This window comes from Emydura macquarii, unplaced genomic scaffold (genome assembly GCF_026122565.2).
Source record: "Emydura macquarii macquarii isolate MOO-44397 ecotype Brisbane River unplaced genomic scaffold, CSIRO-AGI_Emac_v2 contig_1253, whole genome shotgun sequence".
Lineage (NCBI taxonomy): Eukaryota > Metazoa > Chordata > Testudines > Chelidae > Emydura > Emydura macquarii.
The window spans coordinates 24576118-24588576 of record NW_027131390.1 but is presented as its reverse complement, the minus strand read 5'-3'; the positions used below and the strand labels follow the sequence as shown (position 1 = coordinate 24588576).

General features: G+C 40.1%; 1 protein-coding gene across 1 annotated transcript in view; it reads right to left on the bottom strand.

The window, feature by feature from the left end:
• The window catches only part of LOC137153866 (sodium/hydrogen exchanger 2-like), a 54014-nt gene that overhangs the window by 40489 nt on the left and 1066 nt on the right, over positions 1-12459 (bottom strand). The window contains exons 2-4 of the mRNA XM_067549681.1: positions 10698-11161; positions 8092-8342; positions 575-792 (exon numbers count right to left, since the gene is read on the bottom strand). Coding sequence (XP_067405782.1) covers positions 575-792; positions 8092-8342; positions 10698-11161 — 933 coding nt within the window. The remainder of the gene's footprint in view (positions 1-574; positions 793-8091; positions 8343-10697; positions 11162-12459) is intronic.

The window sequence follows — 12459 nt, the reverse complement described above, 5'->3', positions numbered from 1 at the left end:
AATAGTACAGCTCATTAGCTCAGACAGCAGAGAGAACTGTTTATACAGAATATCCACCTTCCCAGCTAAGGGCAATGATTCACATGTAACCAAGCCCATTCATGACTTATTTCTTCCAATTAAGACAGCATTTGTCCTTGAATATACTCTACACTAGCTGTGTACTCAGGAGTCCAAGCCAATCCTGAGGCACCCACCTGAATCAATCTGTGCACAAAGACCTACAACAATGTTAAGAAGAGACAATACGATTCATACTCAAGATGATCAGCTCCAAAAGCAAGCTCCCACCTATTTGATCAAGAACCAGTTTATCTTATCCAGTACAGGAACACAGGTTGTCAACCACATTTTCCATTGAAGGCTGTGATAAAGTGAGTTGAAAACATGGTAGAAATACAGAGAGAAGTACTAAATGAACCAGCAGCTAATATTGAAGGTTAAGCTCTGAATGTTAGGCAATCAGTATTTTTCAAAGAGTCACTCCTCTGCAACACTTAAATGAGATACATAATAAACTCCGAGATCGTACATTTCATTCCCAGAAAGAAAACATCTGTTTTTTTCACCTTACCTAATGCTCTCCAAAGAAGACAGAAAATGATGGTGAAGCAAATATAAGGCCAACTCCACTCATGATTGTCTCCAATGGTGGAGACCCCAAGAAAGATGAAGATAAGAGTATCACTAACACTGCTCCACATCTTCATGAAGTATTTGATTGTAGTGTGAGACTTTAGAGAGATGTTCGCCTCCACATAACGTTTCATGCCCATGGCACAAGCAATAATTCTTGGGAAAAGAAAATAAAGCAATTCTATATGGTACAAAGGTTGGTTGGAGGAACATGCTAGATAGGCAATATTTATATCATGGTTTTTCCAAGACAATGTAAGGCTTAGTTTAGGGTCAGATTCTGATACACTGAGGTTCACTGAGTAGTACCTTATTCCCCACGTAATTCCATTAAAATCAATGGGACTACTTGTGCAGAAAGAGACTACTCTGTATGAGTAAGGGTATTTGGATCTGGCCCCTAATAAATAAATGATAAGCTATTACATTTATTTTAGGCAGGTAATGACGCCTACAATTAATGTTGCCCAACACATTCCATTATAAGACCTTATTTTCAGTTCCTTAAAACTTTGCCAAACTTTAAGCATCGGGCTGAAATTTTCCATCCTGGGTATTGGCCTCAGGGTGACATTTTCTGGAAAATTTCAGCAAAAAAGTTTTCACCTGTTTCTCAGAATGAGGTTAGGAAAAAAATACATTGGTTATCCTATGTTAAAATATTCTTATAAATACTTCATTGAGTAGATCTAGCACCTCTTCCATGGACCACCTTATTTCTGGAATTTCTTAACTTTTGAGCATTTTACTTTGCAACTTTGTAACATTCTTTTAATCTAACTTTTTAATGTAATTATCAACATATTGCATATGACCTGTCCGGGACCGCTCCATTTTTCACTTCCTGTAATCTGTTTGCCATCAGCAGTGCTATAGTGACAGATTCGAATCAAGACTTAACCCTCATTTTTTAGAAACAAAGATTCAGACATATTAGAAACACAAAAAGCCTGTTAGATAATAACCAAGTGCATCTCCCTGCTAATGCAGGAGTGTTCTGTACACGTAGTACAAATTGTTCCCTGCAGTACACATTGTGATTTGTATAACTGTGGTGCCTCGGGGTCCCGGTGGTGGATCATGCCCCACAGCTCTAGGCTCTGTAGAAGCACATAACAAAAACACAGTCCCTGCCCCGAAGAGCTTGCAGTCCAAGGGCAAGACCAGAGACAATGGGTGGATGCAGCAAACTGGCAGCATAAGGAAGTGATGGGACAATACAGAAGAGCAAGAATTACAGAAAAGGAATAGGAGCAAATTATGATTTAGATTAAACCAGTGTAAATCTGAAGTAATTCTGCTCATTCAATGGTGTTTCCCCCAATTCACACTGCTATTAATGAGGCCAGAATTTGGCCCATAACATTTTGATCTCTCAGAAACATAATAATGAACTTTTTTTTAAAAAATGGAGAGCTTTTCCAGTGTTTTTCTCTATATTGTATCTTTTTAAAATTCCATACTGTGCTCCCATGGAAACCAACTCTAACTCACAGATCAGTATGCCGGGTAAAATAATGCTGAGGAGCTGAGCATTTACTGCCCTTTCACAGCTTCTACACATTCTTAGAGGGGGTTGCACTGAGAACTGCTCTTTGATGAGGAGCGCAGAGGAGACCATCACGCGTGAAGATGTACGCCCAGATTCTGCAGCGTGCTATGATGCTTTGGAAAGCATAACTGGTAAATTCTGTCCCTAAAACCATCATAATCAGCCACAAGAAGATTATCCCAGTATAGAGGAACCTTCAGAATATAGAGCCCTGAGGTAGCAGCTCCTGTGCTGCTGGCATGAGGGGTGTGAAGAGGGTTTCTCCAAACCTGGATGATCTGTAGCTGCTGTATCAGACTCTTGAGGCCATGGGTAGCCAACATAGCATACGAGTAGCCTGCGAGCTGCTCTAACACTAGGGACTGGCCCAGTGCCCAGCCAGCTCAGGATTGGGGAAGCAAATTTTACATTCTAATTCCCATCCTGAACTGCACTCTCCATCCTTTGGCCACAGATGAGATCAGGGCCCTTAAATCAGCTGAAGGACCACAGGGAGCTCAAATGATATCAAAGAAATCTTCATGAACATTCACAAAGCTGTGTGACGAACACAGAAAGGGCCTTCAACAGGACCCCAGTGCTTCTGAGGAAATTAGAAAGCGTCACTACAGTTGTAACATTTTCTTTGTGTATTGCACATTCAAGGTCATTTTAGAAGTGTGAAGTGCCAATAACTTTTACCCTTTAATTGTTCATGGATAATTGGTTCTTTAAACTAGAGGATATACTTGGTTAGCCTAATTCATCAGCTTTTCAAATCAGTATAATTTCAGCCTAACAATCTCAAAAGGTCAAAGCAATTGAGGAATCAAAGAATCAAAGCACTGGGGGTGTCTTATACTACTTCAGCAAAAACATTTTGTACTAAAGATTGAACTACAGAAGGCAAGGCAAATATCAGTTTCTGAATTCTGGTCACCATTGTTATTTTGGCAACAACTCTCTGAAGAAAAGTTTTCTTCTAATCCACCTCAGTGTACATCAGGAGTTAACTCCCGTGCAGCTGCTGGCATTACTGATATAAATTGGTGTGATCTACATAGGATGTAGCCTATTGACTTTAAATACTAGTGACAGCCACTCTGTAGTTTTCCAAACAGCCACTGGCTACCACTGATCCATTCTATTACTATTTCATGCTCTCAGCTGCTGGTCATTCGACATATAATACGGGGCCAGAGAATGACAGACTTATGCAGTGGAAAGCAGTATACTCAACCTGAGAGATTGGGCATTGGACACTGATTGCAAAAAACACATTTTGACTGTGAGTTTGGGTTTTCTTGGCAAAGTCACCACTGCATGTCAGCTCCCAGTGAATATACAGTTCAGTGATGGGCATGAAAAAGAGAATGGTTCTGTCCAACTTTCTCCTCTCTCCCTCCCTTTCGGTGATTTTAATATCATTTTAAGGTTTTATTTTACCTGTAATTTCCATCCTTTATTATTTCATATGCGAGTCCCAAGAAATTGACCCCCAAAAATCTGTTATTTTGCATCCACTTCTAAACTGCAACTACCTGCAGTGAAATGAAGCTGGGAGAAGCGCTCCTAGGTCCTTTCTGTTTTCACTGTTAAAAGATTGGGCAAAGTACGTCTTAGTATACAGTGGGAATAAAGATGGCCTCAGGAATCAATGTGGTCATTTTCTATTGGAAATTGTCGATTTTTCTAAGTATGGGGAACATGTGGACACTGGGAAGCCTGGATGTGAAGATCTGTACTGAGCATTAATAAAGTGGGTAGGAAGCAGAAAATCTGTAAGGGCAGCAAATAGTGTGTCTCAACAACTGAACTGAATGATGACAACAGCAGTGATGGCCAAGGTTTCCATATCTCTGCTGCTAAGATGAGATCTCACCTGACTATTTTTCTGTAACGGAAAACCAATGAGCCTAATTCTCCTCTCACCAGCCTCCTTTCTCCTCTTCTACCAGTAAAACACCATTAATTACAACACAGTTATTCCTGGTTTGTGCTGCCTTTAGGAAGAGCAGAATGAGGTTCATCTTGTGATCCCCCGCCACCCCCCCGCTGGCTCAGCAGCAGCTAATTAACAAACCCTTATTGACACAGCTGTGCAGATATTTACAGCGCAAAACAATAAAGTTAAACTACAACAACAGCATGTTCATTTTGACTCTATTCAAAGCACAAAATAAAAAATACTATTAGTACGGGGGAAATATTTTCAGGATACTAAGCTGGTATCACAAACAAAAGAGTGATACCAAAAAAAATGTGCTCGACAGTATCTTTTTTAACTGTAGTTTAAAAGGCTTAGAAAATACAACTGAGCTATAAGGCATCTTTGTACGTCTTATATTTAACTCTTACAATATACTGCTATCTGTAATCTCAATTTCTTATGACAAGGAATTAGCTGCCCAAGCAATCATTTTGATCCAGAAACAATGCATTACTGAAAAGGAAATAACATGGGTTCCATAATAGGTAAACTGCACTGTGACAGAAGGAAACATCATTAAGACTGAATGCCTTCTCCTTCCATGCTGATTGTGCAGCACATTTATCTCACTATTCAGTTACATGATACTAGACTAGAGCCTTAGTTTATCTTTTTCCCATGCATTATAATTGTTTTCAACAATACTGAAATATTGCTTTGTATTGGCCATTTTAGGAAACAAAAGTCTGCAAAGTATAGAAGATTCCTATTTATACACAGTGTATTATTGGTTTCAAAACAGATCATGCAGATACCGTTGTATTTAACTGGTATGTGGATGTTTAATTTTTCATTTTCTTCTCATCATCAGTAACATCATTACTGGAGTTGTCTATAAGGCAAATATCACTGGTGTCTAGATGCACTTTACAGTCATTAGGGAAATATTAAATATCTTTATTTTTGTGGTCGTCAGCAGTAGATGACTCCGTTTCCTGAGTCAGGATCAGACACAGCAGATTGCAACCACTGCCAGGGAGATGGACTGGATGACCTCAGATAGTCTTTTCCATCTACAGCATCTTTGATTCTAAGTTAAGATCTCTTTATCCATTAGAAATAGTGGGTCCAGTTTTGCAGGGCTAAATCATTTCTTCCTCAGGCACAATTCTCATTGATGTCAGTGGGAGTTTTGGTATCTGATTCAAGATTGAAGGATTTGGCTCATGGTTACACATGTTCTTAAAGACCAAAACCAACTTCTTCAAATTAAAAACTAGTATCTCTCAATTACGGTATAACACTATACAAAGGCTATACTTAAAGATAGCTCCAATTAGCTGCCCTTGCCTGAAGACCTGTAGGGTAGTTTTGTAAAGCAAAGGTGTCTGCATTCCTGCAGTGAGTCAATCTCTTGAATCCTTTGTTAGATTTATGGCTGAAGCTAACATACAGCAATAATACTGCAACATTTAAACAAAATTAATTTCAGATTTTTAAAAACCTTTATTAAAGGAGCCACATATTTTAACTGTCGATCCGACATCAATATTTTACATTGATCTTCTTGCTTAGCAACCTCAAATATTTCCAGAAACAAAATGCAGACATAGATAGTTCAACAAATGAAATGTTTCTCCTGAGAAGCCTTGTGACCTGTCAGTCCTGCCACTTCCCCATGCACTTTCAGTTATGGGAAAGACCATCTTTTTCTGTATGGTCAAATGCCTTCTCAGATGCATTGGGCTGCTCAACTGCAAGTTGAACAACATTCATTTATTTATCCCTCTCTTTTCTACTGACTCATGTAATCATATGACTCCAGGTGCTGGAGCTTTAAAAAACCACTGAATATAATGAGACTTGTGATGAAACCACAAGAGTTAACACCACTGCCTCCAGGAATCCCCACAAATCCTGCAATGATCTCCGCAGGGCTGACCCCTGAGATTGCATGGAGTCCCCGTGACTGCAGAGCTTCACAGTGGCACAGTGGTCTGTTCATATGGAGCTCGTTGAGGCATCAGGGCCACAGACAGGAATGCAACATAGGATGACAGTCAAGGAAAGCAGCAGAAGCATCTATAAAGGAGTTCCCTACAGGTTCCTGAGCATGCTTTAACATAGTGCTGTTCAGGGCCCACACATGGGGAGGGAGGGTACACTTTACCAGGGCCCAGAGGCCCTGGGGGGCCCGGCCCAGGCTACAACCCCCATTACCACGTGGAAAAAAATTTTCATGGCTCATGAGATTGTATGTATGGGATGAGGGATTGTGGTATGTGTGTGGGGGCCCGTGTTACAAGTTTGTACTGGGCCCAAAAAAATTATGCTTGGCCCTGGTGCTGTTTGAAATACTAGGGAACCCTGAGTGAGCGCCATCAGGGCCTACACGGACCAGTTAATGTGCAGCATGATAGTGCACTTAAGAAACCACACCTACATAGAGCACATCACCCCACCATAAGGACAAGCCGATAGTAACACACTCATCCTAACTGATACACATTATGCTACAAGCCAGATTTTGCTCTTAGTTACAACACTGAAACCAGGTATAATTCCACTGAGGTTAGTCGAGTAATTCTGAATTTACACCAGTTTTATTCAGGGAAGAATCCAGCCCAGATTATGCATGATATCATCGAGGTCAGTGTGTATGCCTGTCTAGCTGTCTGTCTACCTACAATCAAAGCTATTAAAGAGTCATCACACACACTGCTACTTGGTAATCTAAGCGTAGGGGGAAACTGGTGATCTCGGAGACCGTTGTGTGGTAACTGTTGGTGAATGCTCTTTTGTGACACTGACGGTATGTGAAAGTATACCTATGAATTGAGTTGTCTGAGCAAGAAAAACTAAGCTAAAACACGAGGAGACAAATCTTGCCCTGGGTTGAGCAGGGGCATGCTAGTGGGGACAAGATAGTCCTTGATCAACTGAGCAACAGTAGGGCAGGATACCTACCACTCAACGGAGAACCATGGGACTGGCTACTGTGCGTTCAAGTGCTCTATAGCCTCAACAGCTGCTGGCCAGGGATGCAGCTAGGTCTTGGCCAGGTACCACATATGCTGAAGTGTACACAAAGTGAGTAAAGTGCGCAGTCTTCTCTTTTTTTAAAGGAGAAACAACGTGCAACCTACCACACAGTCATCCCTGTCACCATGAGCAATCCTGCCTGCCTAATCAGACCATCAGAAAGTAAAGGCAGGATACAGACCTAAACAAGCCCATCAGCAGACATGGGCAAATCTCTGGAGATAAACTTAGAATGGACTCAAGTCTTGCCCAAAACTCGGATCAAACCCAAACTTTTCTGATATTCAAAGGATCCAATCAACCTCTTAGTGCATGTCTTCACCTCCTGGTATTGATTGGGACTCAAAGTAGAAGTAACAAAATACTGCTAGAATGCCTGTTCTGGCCCAGCCAAAACCACAAAGCACTGGAAGTCTCACATATACTGATCATGCAAGTTTTCCAGACCAAATACACTAACCCAAGCTTGAATAAGCATCCAAGCGTTTGGATGCCTGGCTGAACTGATGAACCATTTGAAGTTTGCCCAGCACTAGTAATCAGGACTATTTATGATTTCCAGTTTTAAAATACACAAGCTGGCTCCAATCTCTACACCCTGAAGTTTATTGTTTCAACTTAAGTCCTTTAGCATTTCAAATAATTGAAAGTCAGATGCCTTCTGTTCTGTGGGGCACTGCTAAGGCCATTTCTTTGTCTTTTAAATCCTCAGAGAATTTGAGCGCATTTGAAGAATGCATATCACCATTTATGTGTAATTGTATAATGCATGGAATGTGGTTATGGTCCAGAACTATTTCAAAGGCTTTTATATTTTTTTGTTTCACTTAGTACATAGATGTATATCACACAATTCAGAATAAGCAAAGCTGATGTAATCATGACTGATTATTTTCTGAATATAGCCAAAAGCATTAGCTGCATGAATAAGAAAACCCGTGCATATACTTACGCTACTATACCAGAGAGGTGAAACATTTCTGCAGTGAGATAGGATAGGTAACTGTACAGGAAGACAAAGAGGGGTTCAATTACACGGATATTCTTGGTAAATCGCGTGGTAAAGGCAGCAATCATCCCGAATAAAAGGCCTACCAATACCCCTCCTATTCCAACCACAAAAAAATTCCCAATTCCTGCAAACACATCCACAGTTTTGATTGTTGACATTTCACAGAAGGATCTAAACAGCTTGTACAGCACCTAGAAGAAAAATAAAAGGAGAAAAAGAGAGAAACACAAACATTAGCTAGACATGACCGCAGACAACAGTGTGTGACACCATTAAATGTTTGTAACACTTCTGCCCACGTGGTGTAATGCTTCTCTAGTGTTGGAAAAATGACACACTTGTTCTTTTTACCAATGGGTTTCGCCTCGTAGGTACATCATCTGCCCTACAGCCCTGCAGGGATTTCCAAGAAAAGATAAGGCAGTCTAAGCCGTGCCATCTCCTCCCCACGCTCTTGGGGCTTCAGTTGATGTGAGGGGCCCTGCCAGGAGCTTGGGTCAGCTGTAAAGGCATACAGTTTCCTCATGGGTTACCCTAGACCTCCTGCAGATCCCTGGGAACAACAGGGTTTCTCCATGGCCTATCACATGGGAGAGAAACCCCACGCTCCCCATGGAACGATATGGAAGGGATGCTCTGGAGGGGGATCTTCATGGAGATTTTCACCCTCTAAGTCTCCACTAGAGACTCGTTACATGAAAGAAACTAGCAATAATAATTTGCCTATGGGATGGAATGTCTGAATGTAATGATTCCAATTAGGCTCTGAAGCTCACTCCTCATTGATGTGAATGAACTGGAGAAGTAAATTCCTATCTATGCTGCTGCTGCTCCAAGACAGGCTACAAATATTGTATATCTGATATTGTATATCTATAATCAAAGCATTTAAATACATATTATTTCTCACTATTTTCCTTCTCATGTGGCAGTGCAGCTAAAATCCGGATCATTAACAGTAACTCCATCAAGTCAAATTTTGGTCGTACATCAGGTTGTTGATGCAGCAAATGATACCAGCAGTTTTATATCAATCACTGAAAGTAATGTTCACTAAACAGTGCACTATCGTGGGTAATGACTCTGGTGTACCAACTTTCTGGCATGCATAAAAGGACTGACCAAAAGCACACTGAAGTCAAGGAGAATTATTCTATCAACATCAGACCCCAAGTATTCCTGAAGTGGAGAGCTTTCCAGAGATGTTGAATCTAAATAGTTTCCTATGAGTACTGGCTGTTGAGTAAAATGGACAATTTTATGCTAGATTGTGCAGTCTTTACCCACCCTGTTGAACACTGAAGTCAATGGGACTGCTCTTGTGTAAAAGCTCACCATTGTATAAGTGCTCACCATTATGTGGACCCTACGACCTTGATCCAAAGCTTTCTGGCGTCAATGGAAAGACCCCCCATTCAAGTCAGAGGGCTCTGGATCAGGCCCTAAATGAGTTCAGAATGGGATTCTGCAGCTAAAGTGGAGAGAAAGGGAAAATAACTCGTTTTTATATTAAATAAGTCATTTTTAAAATCAGGGACCAGGCTTGGATTTTGCTCCTCAGAAGACAGGATACAGAGGAAAGTCACTTTTGTTATTTTAAATAAAGTAACTATTAAGTGGATTGGGGCTGAGCTCATAATAAAAAGATGAAAAAGGTACAGTATTAACAGACTGTCCTTTCAAAACACGTCTGCTCCTATTATGACAATGCAGCAAGTGTCAATAGAAGCATTTTAAATAAACAACAATTTTAAGGCCTGATCCTGCAAGGTACTGAGCTGGCTCCAAAGAACACTTCATAGATTCATAGGTTTTAAGGCCAGAGGAACCATTATGATAATTTAGTCTGATCTCCCACATAACTCATCCTTGAAAGTAGCTGATTTCAATGGGAAGTGAGGCAGCTCAGCAGCAGAATCATGCTTTCGTGTAGCCAACAACAGCAGCGACAAAATACTTTTGTTTTATTTTTTAAATATAGCTTGTTCAATGGAAAGGTTCCCCTCTCTCTGCCTGCGCCCCCACTTCCGCTCACCCCCTGCCCATTTTGCCTAATTCCCATATTGATGATGTTTTTTAAACAAAAGCTGTTAGCCTTCTCTGGAAATTGACTTCTTCTCTTCAATATCTTAGTGTCTTCAAGTGCATGTATTGACTCTAGGGGAAGGCTACTGAGAAAAGACTGTAAATACTACACCACTATATGTATGTGATTAGACTGATCATATCCTGTAATCCTTTTGCACTGCAGTTAATAAGAGTTCTTCATAAAAATCAGTGGGCCAAATTCCATGGGCCATTACACTACTATAATCACCATTACTTGCAGCTTCACAACATCCCTGTAAAGTAAGGCAGTGCTATTATCCCCATTGTACGGCTGGGGAACTGAGGAACAGAGAGACTAAGTGACTTGCCCAAGGTCATACAGAAGAGTTTGGCAAAACAGGGAATTGAATGTGGATCTCCTGAATCCCAGGCTAGCACTAGCCACTGGACCACCCTTCCTCTGTACACTAAATACCAACACAAGGGATAGTACTTACAACTGAAACGGCATCATTTAGGAGCGATTCTCCAAAAACCAAAATGTGGAGCTTTTCATTGACATGTATCTCTTCAAACACAGATAACACTGCTACGGGATCCACTGCAGCAATCAGACTGCCAAACAAGAGATTATGGAGCAACGATATATCCTGCAGCTGAAAGGATTTTACTTGGCATATCCCATACAGGGAGAAGCCAATCCCAAACACATTCCATATAGTTCCCACTACAGCATACAGAAGAATAGTCCCAATGTTCTCAAAAAAGGGTCGGTGGGGCATGAAGTACCCAGCATCAAGAACTATTGGTGGCAGTAAATAGAGGAAAAAGATATCACTGTCCATGACTGGGGGGGACTTGTCATTTAAGCCATAGATGATTCCTCCCATGATGAGCCCCACAAATATCAATAAGCAGCTTTCAGGCACAACTGACGGTAGCTTGTTATACAGATGAAATCCTGATGAAGGGTAAAGAGATGACATCATTATCTAGAATCAGCATAATATGTTGACATCGTCATTTCATCATACTTTTTTTATAATACAAAAAAGGAATCACACCACACTGGAATTTTTAACAGAGAGCATTGTGGTGGGTGAGCTGATGTTGTTTATCATAAATAATAACTTTCTAACTGAATAGATATAAAATTAATATCAGTAGGATTCTTTAGGTGAGCATGAAGTGAATTTTAAAAATGCCTTAAATGTCGATAAAATGAAAAGTAAATAAATAAACAGCACCCTATAGCACCTTTCATCCGGGAAGATCCCAAAATGCTTTACAGATGTATATACCCCATTGAAACACAGCTACATCTGGGGTGAAACACGGACATCTTGCTACACCACCTCACTAGACAGCTTCTTTTTTTTTAAAAGGGAAGCTGAAAAATAACATCTAGAATTCAAAATAAGGGGGAAATTTAGAGTATTTAGAGGGTGGAAATTTAGAGGATGGAGTATATTTACCCAAGTTGGAATCTGGTTAGTATGCTTTTAATGTTGCCAAAAGTGCCAGGAGATTTTTAATAACTGCAGTTGGCATACTCCTCAATTCATCACAACAAGAGGTTAAAAGATATATATTTTAGACAACAGTACAGTAAACACTGACAATAATCTACCTAAAATAAGTACACATGAAGGAATTCAGGATAACAGACGACGTAGGGTCTAAAGAGCATACTCTTTTCAGCACTACAAAAGTGGAGAGCAACAGTTAACGTTTTTTAAAACATCAACATGCTCCATGTTTCCAACCAATGTTCTTAGTCAGAGAAAGCCTTATTAATTACAAAGGATGCCATTTTAATATTCATAATCATTAGCGCTTCAAACAGAACACAACATTGTGAAAAATGCACTCAACACCTCCAGAGAAGCAGCGCATCTAGCTACTTTGTATAGATCTAAATTATAACGAGAAATTGATAAAACATAAGTCATTAAAAGCAAAAACTGAAATAAACCAAACTGAAATGGAAAAATAAGGGGAAAAAGATCTTGTTAATCATTATTTGTATTGTTTGTTCAAATTACCAGAACTGGGCCCCTAGTGTGCTAGGTGCTGTACAGACTTAAAACAAAACACTATTTCTGCTCCAAAGAGCTTGCAATGTAAATAAGCCTCAGATATTTCATGTTTCTGAATAATTAAATTGAGGTTAAGGGGCTTCTGCAGTACTAACGTAGAGAAAGTGAATGCAGTTCATAGCCTGTATTTATCATTTCCCTTCTTATACCATATTACTCT